At 37.7% G+C, this 17800-nt stretch overlaps 1 protein-coding gene across 3 annotated transcripts in view; it reads left to right on the forward strand.

The window, feature by feature from the left end:
• MTMR8 (myotubularin related protein 8) overlaps positions 1-13245 on the forward strand; it is a 226315-nt gene extending 213070 nt beyond the window's left edge. For 2 of the 3 annotated variants that reach the window (XM_055565465.1, XM_055565466.1), the window contains 2 exons: positions 7918-8044; positions 10483-13242. In XM_055565465.1, coding sequence (XP_055421440.1) covers positions 7918-8044; positions 10483-10947 — 592 coding nt within the window. In that variant the 3' untranslated portion in view covers positions 10948-13242. Of the gene's footprint in view, positions 1-7917; positions 8045-10482 lie in introns of all 3 variants that reach the window. The other variant, XM_055565467.1, reaches the window with a different exon arrangement.
• Positions 13246-17800: the final 4555 nt, after the last annotated feature.

The raw sequence follows: 17800 nt of genomic DNA on the forward strand, positions 1-17800 counted from the left end.
GCGGTGTTGGAGAAGACTCTTGAGAGTTGCTTGGATTTCAAGGAGATCCAACCGGTCCATCCTAAAGGAAATCAACCCTGAATATTCATTGGAAGGACTGATGCTGAAGCTGAAGCTCCAATACTCTGGCTTCCTGATGCGAAGAATGGACTCATTGGATAAGACCCTGATGCTGGGAAAGATTGAACACAGGAGGAGAAGGGAACAACAGAGAATGAGATGGTTGGATGGCATCACCAACTCGATGGACATGAGTTTGAGCAAGCTTTGGGAGTTGGTGATGGACAGGGAAGCCTGGCTTTCTGTAGTCCATGGTGTCACAAAGAGTCATATGCTACTGAGTGACTCAACTGACCTGAGGCCTCAGGGGAAAAGAGATGACATATCTCTTTATCCAACTGAGATCCGGTCCCTCCTTTTTGCCCCTCCCCTTTTGCTATTTCAATATCTCTTACTTTTGCAATCAGTTACCAGGAAAACAGGGTAAGTTATCCTCATCACTATCATGATGGTACTGTGGAAACTTTCCTCTAGTGGAAACTTTCCCTCTAGTGGAAACTTCATAGGGTCCTACCTTCGATTTCATCTCCCCCAGAAGTTTAATCTTCAACCTCATCTTTAGGCAGTGTTCTGGTGAGAAGCTCCCTCTGGCAGAACTCAACACATAGCTAGTTGAGCTCAGAAGCACCTGTTCAGCTACTGTACAGAAATTCATCTTCTTTATGGCTTGCAGATACTGAGTGCACTTTTTCAGGGTATGCAAAGCAAAGTAGGAATTAAATAACTAAAAACTGCTTATTTGGGCTATGTTGAAAATAACTGGATGGGTAAAATTTTGAGTTTGGCACTGTTGGTCTTTGCAGCTAACAGGTCCCAGCCTTCTATTAAGAAGTAAACAATATAGAGCCATATGCAGAGGCCTTTTTTGGCTCATTTATATAACAGCAATCTATAATAGTATAATCACTGTGGAAATCAGTTTTTAAATTTCCTAAAAAGCTAAACATGCAACTACCATTTGATCTAACATTTGCACTAATTGCCCTTCTGGACATATATCCCAAACAAATAAAAAATTTTGTTCACAAGAAACCTATACACTAGTGTTCATAGCAGTGTTATACAAAATAGCCAAAAACTTAAAACAACCCAAGTTTCCTTCAATAAGTAAATTGTTCATATGTAAACAAACTGGTACATCAATGCCAGTGATTATTACTCAGCAGTAAAGAATGAACTATTGATACATGCAACACCTTTCAGAGAATTGGGATTAAATTTTAAAGCTAATCTCAAAATATTACATACTTTATGTATCCATTTATATAAATTTCTTGAAAGGCAAAATTAATAGTAAATGGTTAAGATAATGATTACCAAGGGTGGAGGACAGGGTTGAGGGATAGAAGGTACAGAGTTGTGTGTGGCTATAAAAGTACAGTAGCAATATTCCTTATAAAGGAATTTTTATCTTGAATATATCATATTAGCCTAGTTGTGATATTATACTACAGTTATCCATTGAGGAAACTGGATACAGCTTTTTGGGGATTACTCTTTACTATTCCTTTTTAAAATTGTGGTAAAATACACATAGCACAAAATTTACCATCTTAACCATTTTAAGGGGCTTCCAAGGTAGCACTAGTTGTAAAGAACCCAGCTGCCAGTGCAGGCGATGTACTAGATGCAAGTTTGATCCCTAGGTCAGGAAGATCCCCTGGAGAAGAAAATGGCAGCTCACTCCAGTATTCATGCCTGGAGAATCCCATGGACAGAGGAGCCTGGTGGTCTACAGACCATGGGGTCACACAGAGTCAGACACAACTAAAGTGACTTAGCACAATGATCATTTTTAAGTGTACACTTTAGTAATGTTAAGTATATCTGAATTGTTCAGTCAGTCTCCAGAAATTTTTCATGTTATGAAACTGAATCTGTACCCATTAAGTTTTCTATTTCCCTCTCACTCCATCCCCTAACAACTACCATTCTACTTTCTGTCTCTATGAATCTGAACACTCTAGATACCTCATATGAGTGGAACCATATATTATATGTTCTTTCATGCCCGGTTTGTTTCACTTAGTATGATGTCCTCAAGGTTCATCCACGTGAAACTTCTGTCAGAATTTTCATTCTCTTTAAAGGCTGAGTAATATTTCATTGATTGCATATCACATTGTGTTTATTCATTCACCTGTATATAAACAACTGTATAACTTCTACCTTTTGGTTTTTGAAAATAATGCTTCTATGAACATTGGCTTATTTTTGAGGCCCTCTTTTCAAATTCTTTTGGATATATACTGAAAAGTAGAATTAATGGATCATATGGTAAATCTATTTTTAATTTTTTTGAGGAATAACCATTGTGTTTTCCATAGAAGCTGTACCATGACACAAACAGTTCAATTTCTCCACATTTTTGCCAATAGTTTGTTTGCTTGTTTTGAAATACTAGCCATTCTAATGGGTATGAATGATATGTCATGGTTTTAGTTTCCATTTACTTAGTGGGTTGCTGTGGTTCAGTCACTAAGTCATGTCCAACTCTTTGCGACTTCATGGACTGCACCATGCCAGGCATCCCTGTCTTTCACTATTTCCTGAACTTTCCTCAAACTCAAGTCTATTGAGTCGGTGATGCCATCCAACCATCTTATCCGGTTGCCCCCTTCTCCTCCTGCCCTCAGTCTTTCCCAGCATCAGGGTCTTTTCCAATGAGTCAGCTCTTTGCATCAGGTGGCCAAATTATTGGAGTTTCAACTTCAGCATCAGTCCTTCCACTGAATATTCAGGGTTGATTTCCTTTAGGATTGACTGGTTGGATCTCCTTGCAGTCCAAGGGACTCCCAAGAGTCTTCTCCAACACCACAGTTCAAAAGCATCAGTTTTTTGGCACTCAGCCTTCTCTATGGTCCAACTCTCACAAACATACATGACTACTGGAAAAACCATAGCTTTGACTGTAGGGACCTTTGTCAGCAGTGATGTCTCTGCTTTTTAATACACTGTCTATGTTTGTCATAGCTTTCCTTCCAAGGAGCAAATGTCTTTTAATTTCGTGGCTGCAGTCACCATCTGCAATGATTTTGGAGCCCAAGATAATATATGGCCTTGACGTATTCCTTTCCCAATTTTGAACCAATCTGTTGTTCCATGTCCAGTTCTAACTGTTGCTTCTTGACCTGCATACAGATTTCTCAGGAGACAGGTAAGGTGACCTGGTATTCCTATCTCTTTAAGAATTTTCCAGAGTTTGTTGTGATCCATGCAGTCAAAGGCTTTCACTTAGTCAATGAAGCAGAAGTAGATGTTTTTCTGGAATTCCCTCGCTTTTGCTTTGATCCAGTGGATGTTGGCAATTTGATTTCTGATTCCTTTGCCTTCTCTAAATCCAGCTTGTACATCTGAAAGTTCTTTGTTCACATACTGCTGAAGCCTAGCTTTAACGATGTTGAACATTACCCTGATAGCATGTGATACCCTAATGATTAGTGATGATATTTTTGTATGCTTATTGTCCATATATATCTCTTATTTGGAAAAATTGTCTATTCAGGTCCTTTTTTAAATTATAGTTAGTTTACAGTGTTGTATTGGTTTCAAGTATACAGCATAGTGGTTCAGTTATGCATACGCATATATTTTTTTTCTTTTTCAGATTCTTCCCTCATATAGGTTATTAAAGAATATTGAGTACAGTTTCCTGTGCTGTACAGTAGGTTGTTGTTGGTTATCTATTTTATATATAGTTGTTTATGTATGTTAATCCCAGGATCGTAATTTATCCCTGCCCGTACATGTTTCCCCTTAGGTAACCTTGATTTGTTTTTGAAATCTGAGATCTGTGAGTTAATTTTAGTTATCCAGTTGTGTCCAACTCTTTGCAACCCCATGGACTGTAGCCCAATGCCAGGCTCTTCTGTCTGTGGGATTTTCCAGGCAAGAACACTAGAGTGGGTTGCCATTTCCTTCTCCAGGGGTTCTTCTCAACCCAGGGATTTAACCTGGGGTTCCTATATTGAAGGCAGTTTCTTTACCTCCTGAGCCACCTGGGAAGCTCCTGCATGATTTCATATGATATTTGTATTTGCCTGACTTCACTTAATATGATTATCTCTAGGTCTGTGCCATGTTGCTGCAAGTGGCATCATTTTGTTCTTTTTATGGCTGAGTAATATTCCAATGTATATATGTACCATGTCTTTATCCATTCCTCTGTCAATGGATATTTAGGTTGCTTCCATGTCTTGACTTTTGTAAATAGCACTGCAGTGAACATTGCTGTGCATGTATCTTTTCAAATTGTGTTTTTCTCTGGAGATATATATATATATATATATATATATATATATATATGGAGAGAGAGAGAGAGAGAGAGAGAGAAGAGTAGGATTTCTGGATCATATGGTACATCTGTATTTAATTTTTTTCATGAACCTCCGTACTGGTCTCCATACTGGTTGTTCCAATTTATCAGTACATTCCATCAACACTGTAGGAGGGCACCCTTTCTTCCCACTCTCTCTAGCATTAGTTGTTTATAGACTTTTTAATAATGGCCATTCTGACCAGTGTGAGGGGATACTTCGTTGTAGTTTTGATTGGCATTTCTCTGATAATTAGTGATGTTGAGCATTTTTTCACATACTTTTTGGCTATGTATATGTCTTATTTGAAAAAATGTCTATTTAGATCTTCTGTACATTTTTTAACTGGGTTGTTTGTTTTTGTGACATAGAACTGCATGAGCTCTTTGTATATTTTGGAGATTAATCCCTTGTCACTCACAAAGATTTACTCCCATTCTGTATGTTGCCATTTCATTTTGTTTATGGTTTCCTTTGCTGTATAAAAGCTTTTAATTTTAATTAGTCCCATTTTAAAACTTTTTGTTTTCATCTTCATTACTCTAGGAGGTAAATAAAAAAATATTGCTTTGATATTCTGGTTCCTGCCCAGTGGTGTGGAGAGCTGGGTCTTGTCTCTCTGATTTGCAGGGCTGTGCTCAGGAAGGCTTTAAGCTACTTCTCTGCTGATGGGTGAGCCTGTGTTCTTGCCCTGTTGGTTGTTTGGCCTGAGGCATTCTAGCACTGAAGCCTACAGGCTGTTTGGTGAAGCTAATGTTCAGGAGGGCTCATACCAATGAGTTCTCCCCAGAACTGCTGCTGCCAGTGTCTTTGTCCCCAGAGTGAGCCACAGCCACCCCTGCCTCCACAGGAGATCCTCTAATATTAGCAGGTAGGTCTGACCCAGTCACTTATATGGTCACTACTTATTTTCTCCTGTGTCCTGGTACACACAAGAACATTTGTGCACCCTCCAAGAGTGGATTTTGTTTCCCCCAGTCCTGTGGAATTCCTTGATCAAATTCCAGTGTCCCTCAGAATCAGATCTTCTGGGGGATTCTCCCAGTGCCAGACCATCATACTGGGAAGTCTGATGTTGGGCTCAGAAATTTCACTCCTGTGAGAGAACTTCTGTACTATAATTGTTTAGCAGTTTGTGGGTTGCCCACCCAGCAGGAATGAGATTTGATTTTATTGTGATTGCACCCCTCCTACCATCTCCTTGTGACTTCTTTGTCTTCAGATGTAGGGTATCTTTTTTCATAGGTTGCAATATTTGTTTATTTGTTTGTTGTTGTTGTTGCTGGTTGTTTATAGTTGTGATTTTGGTGTTCTCATAAAAAGGTGTGAGCTCATCTCCTTCTATTCCACCATCTTCTCATCTCCTTCTATTCCACCATCTTGAGCTAATCTCATGTCAGAGTGTTCTCCCTATGTTTTTCTCTTATTTTATAGTGTCTGGCCTTAAATTTAGGTCTTTGATCCACTTTGAGTTTAATTTTTGTGTATGGTGTTAGAGAAAGTTCTCATTCCATTCTTTTAAATGTAGCTGTCCAGTTTTCATAGCACCACTCATTGAAGAGGCTGTCTTTTCTCCATTGTATATTCTTGCTTCATTATCAAAGTTATGTGGACCATAGGTGTGTGGATTTATCTCTGGGTTTTCTATCCTGTTCCACTGATCAATATTTCTGTTTTTGTGCCAGTATGATCCGTACTGTCTTGATTACTGTAGCTTCATAGAATAGTCTGAAGTCAGGGAGCCTGATTCCTCCAGCTGTGTTTATTTCAGGATTTCTTTGGCTATTTGGAGTCTTCTATGTTTACATACAAATTTTAAAAATTTGTTGTAGCTCTCTGAAAAATGCCATTGGTAATTTGATAGGGATTGTTTTGAATCTGTAGATTGTCTTGGGTAGTATAGTCATTTTCACAATTTTAATTCCTCCAATCCCAAGAACATGGCATATCTATTCATCTGTCTGTGTCATCTTCAATTTCTTTCATCATTGTCTTATAGTTTTCAGAGTACTTTTCCCTCCTTAAGTAGGTTTCCTCCCAGGTATTTCATTCTTTTTGATGTGATGTTAAATGTGATTGTTTCCTTAATTTCTCTTTCTGATATTTCATTGTTAGTGTATATGAATGGAAGAGACTTCTACATATTAATTTTGTATCCTACAACTTTACCAGATTCATGTTTGCCTTTACCACTGAGCCTTCCCATTTATAATTTTATTGTCTTAGTTGTGGACTTTTCATTTCTTCCTAGAGAAGTTCCTTTATCATCTGTTGTAAAGCTTTTTTGGTGATGCCGAATTCTGTTAGCTTTGATTGTCTGCAAAGGTTTTGATTTCTCTGTCAAATCTGAATAAGAGCCTTGCCAGGTAGAATATTCTTGTTTGGAAGTTTTCCCTTTCATCACTTTACATATATCATACCACAAGCTTCTGGCCTGCAGTTTCTACTTAAAAATCAGCTGTATATATGTATGTTGTCTGTTGCTTTTCCCTTGTTGCTTTCAATATTTTCTTTTTGTTTTTAATTTGTCAGTTTGATTAATATGTGTCTCAGTATGTTCCTCCTTGTGTTTATCCCATATGGTACTCTGTACTTCCTGGACTTGAGTGAGTGTTTCTTTTCTCATGGTAGAGAAATTTTTGGCTATTATCTATTCAAATATTTTCTAAGACTCTTTTTTTCTTTCTTCTCCTTCTAGGACTCCTATAATGTAAATATTGGTGCTTTTAACATTGTCCCAAAGGTCTCTGAGACTGTTCTCATTTGTTTTCATTCTTTTTTCTTTTTTCTGTTTCATGGCAGTAATTTCCACCACAATGTTTTCTAGCTCATTCATTAGTTCTTCTACTTCATTTATTATGCCATTGATTCCTTCTAGTGTATTTTTTCATCCCAGTAATTGTATTATTTATCTCTGTTTGTTCTTTAAATCTTATAGCTCTTTGTTAAATATTTCTTTTATCTTCTCAGTCTACCTCCATTCCTTTTCCAAGATTTTGAAACACTTTTACTATCATTACTCTGAATTATTTTAGGTAGATTGTCTACCTTCACCTGACTTTGTTGTTTTTCTGCAGTTTTATCTTGTTCCTTCGTCTGGAACATACTTCTTTGCCATCTCATTTTGCCTGATTTTCTGTGTTTGTAGTTTCCTTTCTGTATGCTTGCAGGACTATAGCTCTTCTTTCTTCTAGTGTCTGCTCTCTGGTGGATGAGGTTGATCCTGGGGCTTGTGCCTGCCCACTAGTGGGTGGAGCTGGGTCTTATTCTTTGGAGTAGGCAGGGTATGTCAAGGGGTGTGTGTTAGAGGTGGCTATGAGCTCAGTACAACTTTAGGCAACCTGTCTTCAGCAGAGATCTTTCTGCTAAGAACATTACTTTTAAATTATGAGCATGTCCTATGTTTTTAATGTTATCATGTTACCTTACTTTTGAGATCTGCCTACCTACCAAGCTGATATTTTCTTGACATGAACAAAACATAATCTATTTCTCTAGCTAAACTAACCCACTTTTTTTTTTTTCTTTTTGTTTATTCAAGGTTCTGGTGTGGGATGTATAACCGCTTTGACAAAGGGTTGCAGCCCAAGCAGAGTATGCTAGAGAGCCTCCTGGAAATTAAGAAGCAGAGATCAATGCTGGAGGCAGATGTGCACAAACTAGAAAAGGTGAAAAGTTGAATCTCAAAAAGAGAATCTCTTACACCTTCTGAGTAGTCCTAACTCACTTGGAATTGATTTGGTACTTGTGAGAAGCTACCTGGCTGGCTTGTTATCCTCTCTGCTTTGCAAGCATCCTGTGATGCACAGCTCTTCTTTTTTTTTTTAACCTCCCATGCTGCTGCTAAGTCGCTTCAGTCGTGTCCGACTCTGTGCAACCCCATGGACTGCAGCCTACCAGGCTCTTCCGCCCATGGGATTTTCCAGGCAAGAGTACTGGAGTGGGTTGCCATTGCCTTCTCCATAACCTCCCATATTAAATGGTAAATATCACAGTCAGATAGTTAAGCCAATTTGTTCCCTTTTTGGATCTGGATGGAATTATGAGGAGGAGCAAGAGGGAGTTTCAGGGAAATAATGCAGGTATTTGTTATCCATCAAGAAAATAAGTATAACTTCTTGGGTGTACTAATGAGAACAATGACATTGCTATTTCCAACAATCAAAACCTTTTAAAAAATCTGATTTCCTTCCCGTGCATATGATAACTCTGTTCATTGAATGGTTCTTTTGCTTTAGGATATGATTATGTGTTGATTTCCTTTATGATACCAACAAAACCAAAGTCACACACTTGTTTTAATTAGAGTTGAACAAGTCAACAGGGATTTCTTTTCCAAAAAAAAAAAAATGGAAAATGCTGAGCTGCTTCTGGAACCCAGAGGTCCCTAGGGTATGTTTGAAGTAAAAGGGAGGGATACTTCTTAGAAAAGAATTCTTAGAAAGGGTGTGCTGCTTAGGAACTGGGTGCAAACCTCCTTTCCACCAGATAAGTCATAGCATTTCTGCTGCTCCCTGTAAGTAAACAAATATCCTTTTATTTTTTAAATAAATGTATTGTGGTTGCATCAGATCCTAAACTTTTGAATGTCCTCTTGAAAAGCAACAGTCAGTTACTTAGTTCCATTTAAAAAAAAAAAAAAGATGAAGAAGAGGGAGGGGAAGGAATAAAACTGAAGTATGACTTAAAATCAGGAAACAAAGGAAACAAGCCGTCCCAGGAAAGAAGCCCTAGGCAGAACTGAGAAGTAAGGAACCTTTCTCCTGACTCCTCTTTTACCTATTAGCAACCTTCTCCACAGGGTCTCCAGAGAAGGTCCCCTATTATAAACCTAGCCCTTTTATTTATTCCTGTTTAATTCCTAAGAGAATCAGATTCATTCTGTTAATAGAATCATATCACTCTCTGATTCTAAAGTTAAAAAGTAAGTAAGGCTTTCTTTTAAAATAACCAATACAATATTTTAAAGCAATTATCCTCCAATTAAAGAAAAAGAAAGCAAAAAAGACAATAACTATTATTAACATTCCTTTTTTAATACAGAGAAGAAAAACAAAAGCAGCCCATATTATATTACAGATACCCTGTTGATGTTTTTTAAAAGGCAATACAAATATAAAGTTAGAATATGCACAATAGAAAAGTGTACAAAATGAAATGTTTAAAAAACTCTCCCAGCCACCTATGCAGTCAGTTTCTTTCTCCAAGTGTTATCACTGTATACATGTGTGTATGTGTGTGTATGTGTGTGTGTATGATTTTGTGAGTTCCAGGAAAATAAAAATGGTATGCTTATCCCTAAGGCAGGAGCTCTTAACTGGAGTCCATAAACCCATAGACATCCACGGATGACCTTGAAGGGATCTGTGAAACCCCTGAAATTATCCCTAAAAACTGTTTGTGTGCCATCTCATTCACTCATTTGTGCCTGCATGTGATTTTCTGAGAATAAGGTGCATCCTTTTCTCCTGAGAAGAAGGTTCATCCTTTTCTCCAGATTTTCAAAGGTGTCTGTGACCTCCCAAGAAAGCTAAGAATCACTGTTGTAAAATATCAGTGAATCATTGTGTTATCCCTGAAAGTGAAAATATCCATTGGAGACAGCATGAAGTAGTAGACAGGTCATAGACTTTGGCATTAAGTAGAGGCAGGGTCAGATCCCAGCTCTGCCACTTCTTAAATGTGTGAATTTGGGTGAACTTACTTAAATTCTCTGAACCTCAGTTTCCTCATCTGTAAAATATAGCTAATACTTAACTAATAGGACCTAAGCATAAAATGAAATACTATAGTGGTTGGCACATGGAAGTAATCAATAAATGTTAGTGATCCTTTCCCTTGCCCTCCCTGTTCTCAGTAATAAAATAGCATTTATCAGAAAAGGGAACTTTTATAGATACAAGACCTTTGAGGATATTTAGTGGTAGGGCTTTTAAAGCACTATGTTAAGTGATGAATAAAAGATACTTGAGGATGAGGAGGGGGAAAAAAGTCATTGGCTACCATATAAGTGACAGCTGACAGGATCCCTATATGTCAGTATGATATTTGCCTAGTTTTATTCCAGTTTCTAATTCTTTTCAACCATTCCTTGCTCCCATGACAGAAACTGAAAGCCCATGATGAGCCACCAGAAGTCCGTACCTGCTCTCAATTAGGGCATTTACTATCTCAGCACCTGGGAACTCCTTTGACAAATCCTGTCTGTTTTATGGGTACCAATGGAGACCTGAATACCTTGATGGAGAATGGCACTCTTTCTAGAGAAGGAGGCCCTCTAGTTCAGCTGGATCAAGTAAAAAGTCAGTGTGCAGACCTCCACCATGACTATTATGGGATCATGGGCAACCTTAGGGCCATAAACATTTCTAGGGGTGTGGGCTTCTCTGGAGACACAGGCATCTCTGGGGTCTTGGGCATCTCTGACAACATGGGCACCACTGAAGCTATGGGCTTCTATGAATACACCAGCATTTCTAAGACCATGAGCTTCTCTGGGAACATGGGCATCTCTGAAGACATAGGGCTGTCTAAGGCCAGCACCAAGACAGGCTTCTCTAAGCAACAGTGAGCTATTCATCTGTTTCCATGTTAGTTGTACCTACAACACCCACAATGATCCTTGTCTCAAAAAAGGCTTTGCTGCTTTTCTAACTGGATTAAATGGCTGAGGCTTAAGATTCTAGAAGGGGATTTAGGGCCTTAACTAGTTAAGCAATCAGTGTATGTACCTCAGGGCTTCCCTGGTGGCTCAGTGGTAATGAATCCACCTGCCAATGCAGGAGATGTGGGTTCGATCCCTGGATTGGGAAGATCCTCTGGAGAAGGAAATGGCAACCCACTCCAGTATTCTTGCCTGAGAAATCCCATGGACAAAGGAGTCTGATGGGCTCCAGAACATAGGGTCGCAAGAGTCAGACATGACTTAGCAACTAAACAACAAGAACAAACAACATATGCATGTCAAGCAGCCTAGAATATAGGCAAAAGAAAGAATATGTTATAGTTCTAGAATGGGATTTAACTTTAAAAATATCTTGCTTTTCAGCTGAGATATTAGATTGGTTCCATTATTCCATTTTCCTTAAAGGTCAGTCTCCCTTACTTTTCCACCCTTACTATTCTAGCACAAGAACAAGTAGAAATATTGTCATACTGAAGAATTAAGACCCTGTTGAAGGGATGGAATGTGCAAAGGTAACTGAATTGCAGAATGACTTGAAAGAAAATTTTACTTGAAGGTATATATATAGTCATACAATGTAAGCTCACATTATTGCCAGTAGAGACCCCCAACATTTACCTGAGAATAAATCAAAATGGTACATGGGTACTTGGTGATTTAGAACATATAAGGAAAATTTTCCCAGTTCATTCCCTAGCTAGGTCTTATAATACTCACTTAGCCAACTCCCTTTTTTATAGATAGCCCATCAATAAACTTGAATCCACTACATTCTAAAATGATCAATTCCAAAACAGTGGGGTCTGAATTAATAATGTTGATCAATAGCATTTTCAACATCAGTTCAGGAGACAACTGAAAATCTTAGTGCTTTAGACCCTGGCTTATACATGGCATATGTGCCCACCTAAGTTTTCCTAAAAACAGGACTCTTCTTGGGTCTTTTTTTTTTTTTTTTTTTTTTTTGCCATACCACATGGCCTGTGGGATCTTAGTTCTCTGTACAGGGATTGAACCCATTCCCTCTGCAGTAGAACCATGGAATCTTAATCATTGGACTGCCAGGGAAGTCCCTCTTCTTAGGCATTTTTATGAAGATCAGTGGTTTTACTTCCCTAGAGATCACATTAGTTTGTGGATTTTTAGACATAATTGGCACTACTTTTAAAATCTGATAGGCTTAACACCTTGTACTAATGTAGACTTTTGAAAAAAGTCTGTTCTTAAAGCATGCCCAGCTACTCCAGGGGAAGGGGAAACTAAACTTTCCCCAATTTGGGGTTGATACACTTGCTGTACACTTTCCTATTGGATATACAGTCATAGTTTACCCACTTCCACATGTTGGAGTAGGATAAGCCTTGCATAGTTTGGGTCATGCAATATATTGTCAGCACTTTCAGAATTTCCTTTGGCAGTAGAATCCATATAGTCACCCAGGATGTCTATTTTGTATACCATGTATTTGGTTTAAGCTAAAAAAAAAAAAAAAAAAAAAAAACCTGAGATTCTTAGTGAAAGAGCCATCTCTGTTACTATCACATCCATTTGTAAATACAGACATCTCTAAAGGATCACCTCATTAGTTACTAACTCTTCCAGAAAATTGCAGAGGAAGTTAAACTTCCAAACTCATTCTATGAGGCCACCATCACCCTAATACCAAAACCTGACAAAGATCCCACAAAAAAAGAAAACTACAGGCCAATATCACTGATGAACATAGATGCAAAAATCCTTAACAAAATTCTAGCAATCAGAATCCAACAACACATTAAAAAGATCATACACCATGACCAAGTGGGCTTTATCCCAGGGATGCAAGGATTCTTCAATATCTGCAAATCAATCAATGTAATACACCACATTAACAAATTGAAAAGTATAAGAAAGGTAGGCCTTTTAATCAAAGTGTTAGAAGTAGCAGAGAAGAGCTAAACTATGGACAAAAAAATAGCCCTACTTAGAAGAAGAACTCTAAGTCATTTTGGTTGTCTTTTTTTATATGTAAATTGGAGCCATTTTTCTACTTACCTCTTCTTGATAGCTGCCTTCTTCCTTTAATGTTTAAACATCAATGTGATTTCCTATTGTATCTTCTCTGATCCCCCTCTTTCCACTAGTTGATCTTTCACTAATGTTCTTAATTGCTCAGTTGTATCTGACTGTTTGCGACCCCATGGACTGCTGCCTGCCAGGGTCCTTTGTCCATGGGGATTCTTCAGGCAAGATATACTAGAGTGGGTTGCCATGCCCTCCTCCAGGGGACCTTCCCAACTCAGGGATCGAACCTAGGTCTCCTGCATTGCAGGCAGATTCTTTACCGACTGAGGTACCAGGGAAGCCCAGGGATCTTTGGCTTATATAACATAAATCATCAGATGTTGCCAGTTGTCATTTGACTTGTTACTTCTTGAAAAAAATGGGATTTGTGCAAGTCATTTTGATCTGGAAGCTCCATCTAACTCTGGCTCTGTGAAGGAGGATGTCAAAGACATTGACAATAAGGAAGATGTCAAAGACAATGACAATACCAATCATCTGCCACAAGTGAGTTTATTCTGGATTTTGCTTTATACCAAAGACTTTCTCCCACATCTCAATCTGAATTTTATAGTCCATTAACTAGCATGATATTTCCAATAGTGTGTTAAGAGTTTTATATAGAAAAGAAAAAGGCAAATGACTTTTGCAAATCCTATAAAAATTAAAGTCTCATATTTATTTCTACAGACCTGTACAAGGGTGTACATAGTACCAAACTTTATTTCTTAGATCCAAAACAAAATTAATCATTAGTGACAAGTTTTTTTCAATACAATTCTAAACTGAGAAGTGATGAAGAAAAACAGTGTTTCCAGTCAACTTGTTTGGTGGTGATTATGTTTATTCCTTAATATGTCCTATATTACTTGTATATGACATACATAGAACTAAGGAAAACCTTGCAAAAATCCCCTATTTACTCTCAACACCTAACACCTACTGTTTTACAGTTGGATTTGAAAATCTGAGGAAGGAAAAATGTTCAGTAGAATCCAAATATTTATGCACTGGTAAAAACCCAGTAGCTATCTGTAGTTAAGAGCCTAGCAATAGGGGGGAGAGTCCTGAAGGAAAGTTACTGAGTGTACTAGAAAATATCATCTATTAATGGCTTTAATTTCATATCCTCATATAGCATCTATGCTGTTACAGAAATGTGACTCCCTCCACTACTGCCCTACCATTCCAGTTCCCTGAGCAGAAAATTCCATTCTTGTGTGACCACCCATTTAATTAGGAAGGCATTTAACCACCTGCCACTGTCTTATGCATGAACCTAACACCTGCCTGTTTCCTATACAGTTTTCACAGGTCTGGGGTCACTGCTTATCTTTTCCAAGCCTAAGGCAGTCTTTGTGCCTGGGAGTGTGGCCATTCTCAGATTTTACATGAATACTTTGTTTTAAAAATTCATTAATTATTAGTTTATAGAATAACAGATTCCTCATGGTAATAAGTAAAACAATCCTAAATAACAAACCTAAGTAACAGTTAATAGTCCAAGTTTTTAAAGAAAAAATTTAAGGCTGGGGTTTGCTGTATGAAAGAAAGCATGAAGATTTATTTAGCACTAATTTGGCAAGACTTAGAAAGCTTATGGTACATGTATTAGGCACAGGTATCTTTTGGAAAGTCACCCTAGAAACTGTGTTCAATTACTACCAACATAGTTGTCATGCCTGTTAACATGCATCGGCATATTTTTTTCTGAGACACACCTCAAACTTCACTGAAAGTAAAATCTTTCCTTGAGCACTTCGAACAAGAAGGAATCAGAGTCTTTTTAAGAGATGTTTTCAAATAAAATTTGTAAATATTTAAGCTTGGCCTGAATTTAGCAGAAAGAGAAGTTTAATAACTATATCATATCTTTGTTACATAGTGATTTTTATTAACACATAACACCTTTTCTTGATGCTATTAAGCATTGATATACCACTGGGAAATCTTTCTATGAGAACATTTTATAAAGTGGCTTTTTTTAAAAAACAGGTGTGTGAGAAAAGATAAAGTTGTCTCAAAAGGGGAATATTATATTTCAGATTGGTTTCTTCCTAGGAAGATTGTTCTCACTTTCTCTCTCAATTTCCAAAGTAAATGATTTAATGATGTCTGTTGTACCAAATCATTCCCCCACCCTCAGGCCTCTCCTTCCCAGAATTCTATGTATGATACACGCAGATATGATTATAACCAAATCTGGTTACTTTCTTCTAAGTGCCAAATCTAGACCTGACATTTTATATAGACATTTCAAAAGAAAAATTAGAAATGGATTAAGCCTTAATTTTTTTCCTATGAGGTTACTTTTTTAATATAATGTAAAGAGATGACAGCTATTAGATGAAACCAAATAGGAAAAGGATAAGAGAAAAGATTTGGGGTCATAAAGGACTCTTAGTTTGTTGCCCTTTTGGAGGAAGTTCTGTTTTTACAGCATTTGATGGCAGCAATAGAAGCTTTTTCAAGGCCAAAAAAAAAAAAAGGATTTTCAAGCCATAGAGAACATGTCTTCTCTAATTCCCTGGCTATGACATTTGACAGTCTTCGCCTTCCTCTTAAATGAAAAGTATTGATTTCATCACCAATCACAGCAGCCCATGTCTCCTTTCGATGTCAGTGCAAGTAGAAGTGTGTTACATGCTCTGTGATTGTTACTTGTCTTCACAAAAGGCAAGTACTCTTTGAAAGCTATCTAATTTAGGCCCATGTGTCTTGCTGGGGCATTTTCTAAAGCTTTGGGGGTTACCTAAAAGCCTCTTTCTCTTCCAAAGCTTTGTTGCCTTTCAACCATTTTCATGACTTTGACTCTTAGAGAGCTGTACACTAGCCTTTATAGAATACCAGTTGTGGAGAAGGTAGAAGAAAAGAAGGAGAAAAGAGAAGGTACAGAAATACATCTGGCCAGTTCATCAAAAGGAGCATATGGCAGTCCAGGATGACCAGCATGCCAATTAATTAAGATTGAATGTGCTCCAATAAGGTCCAAATTAGGTCCTCTTTTCCAGTTAGTATTATGGCTGACATATTTTCTTTTAAAGTTATATTTTACACTGGTAGAATTGTTTTCCTTTAGAATGTTCTGTGTATTTTCTGTGTCCCAACAATTTTCACTTCTAGGTATGTGGTCCTGGGTTTTCTTTTCTTTTAAAGGGTAAAGGATGGTAGGTGGTATCCTCTCCCATCAATATGCTTCCAAGGCTTATGTGTCCTGAGTTCCTTCTTTGCCTCTTTGTAGATAAACCACCACTTGACAGCCCTTTCCCAGAGTCAGATGAGACTATATACACCAAAGTCAGTAGGTGATCACTGTTCAAAGACTCACATCTCTGATCCCACCTCACATTCAGTTGGCCACACCAGTTCACATAAAGTCTTTCTATGTCTCCAACCTCACATTTGCTTACAGGGTTGTTTCCATATTTTGCAAATGTCAATAGGAATGGTACAGAGCATGTATCCTAAATTTTTCCCCTAGTTTTGAAATACAGCATGTCCTATATTCTAGTTAACAGTGTATCAGGCTTAGGAACAGGTAAAAAATTCAGTTTTTTAGAATGTAACTTAGAGTTTGTATATGTGTATGTGTTTACTGTAACTTTAGTAGCATCTGGTTGAACAGGTTATTTGGGCATTCATTCAGATGAAGAGAATTTATCCAAGAATAAAAAGCTGCTTTAGTTCTAGACCTCTAACTATGGGGCTTTCCTGGTGGCTCAAAGGTAAAGAATCCTACTGCAATGCAGGAGCCACAGGAAATGCAGGTTCAATCCTTGGGTCAGGAAGATCCCCTGGAGGAGGGCACAGCAACCCACTCCAGTATTCTTGCCTAGAGAATCCCATGGACAGATGAGCCTGGCAGGAAGTTCATAGGGTTGCAAAGAGTTGGACTTGACCAAAGTGACTTAGCACACATGCATGTACTCTAACTTTGATAACGTCCAGCTGAGTGCCATAGAAATTTAGGACATGTTAAGCCAGACATACAAACCAAAGAAATGGTGAAGCAACTGTCCTTTTCACTGTATCAATCAGGCATCTTTAGAAGTACTATTCATCAATGGAGGAACAGACATACAGAATATGTCTTTAATTTTTGTCAGTTTGATTATTGTGTCTTGGTATGTTACTCCTTGGGTTTATTCTGCCTGGGACTCTCTGCACTCCCTGGACTTGATTGACTATTTCCTTTCCCATGTTAGGGAAGTTTTCAGCTATTATTTCTTCAAATATTTTCTCAGGTCCTTTCTCTCTTCTCCTTCTGTGACTCCTGTAGTGTGAATATTGGTACATTTAATGTTGTCCCAAAGATCTTTTAGGCTGTCTTTATTTCTTTAAATTCTTTATTCTATATTCTGTTTTGTGGCAGTCAAGAGTACTCTACCTGGTAAGACTCTAGTTCATATTTGACAGAGAAATCAAAAGCCTTCCAGACAAGCAAAAGTTAAGAGAATTCAGCAACACCAAACCAGCTTTATAAAAAAATGCTAATAGAACTTCTCTAGACAGAAAACATACAAGAAGGAAAAGACCTACAAAAAATAAACCCAAAACAATTAAGAAAATGGTAATAGGATCATACATATCAATAATTACCTTAAATGTAAATAGATTGAATGCATCAACCAAAAGACATAGACTAAATGGGTGGATACAAAAACAAGACAAGAGACCCATATCAGACCTACAGACA

This window comes from Bubalus kerabau, chromosome X, assembly GCF_029407905.1.
Source record: "Bubalus kerabau isolate K-KA32 ecotype Philippines breed swamp buffalo chromosome X, PCC_UOA_SB_1v2, whole genome shotgun sequence".
Lineage (NCBI taxonomy): Eukaryota > Metazoa > Chordata > Mammalia > Artiodactyla > Bovidae > Bubalus > Bubalus kerabau.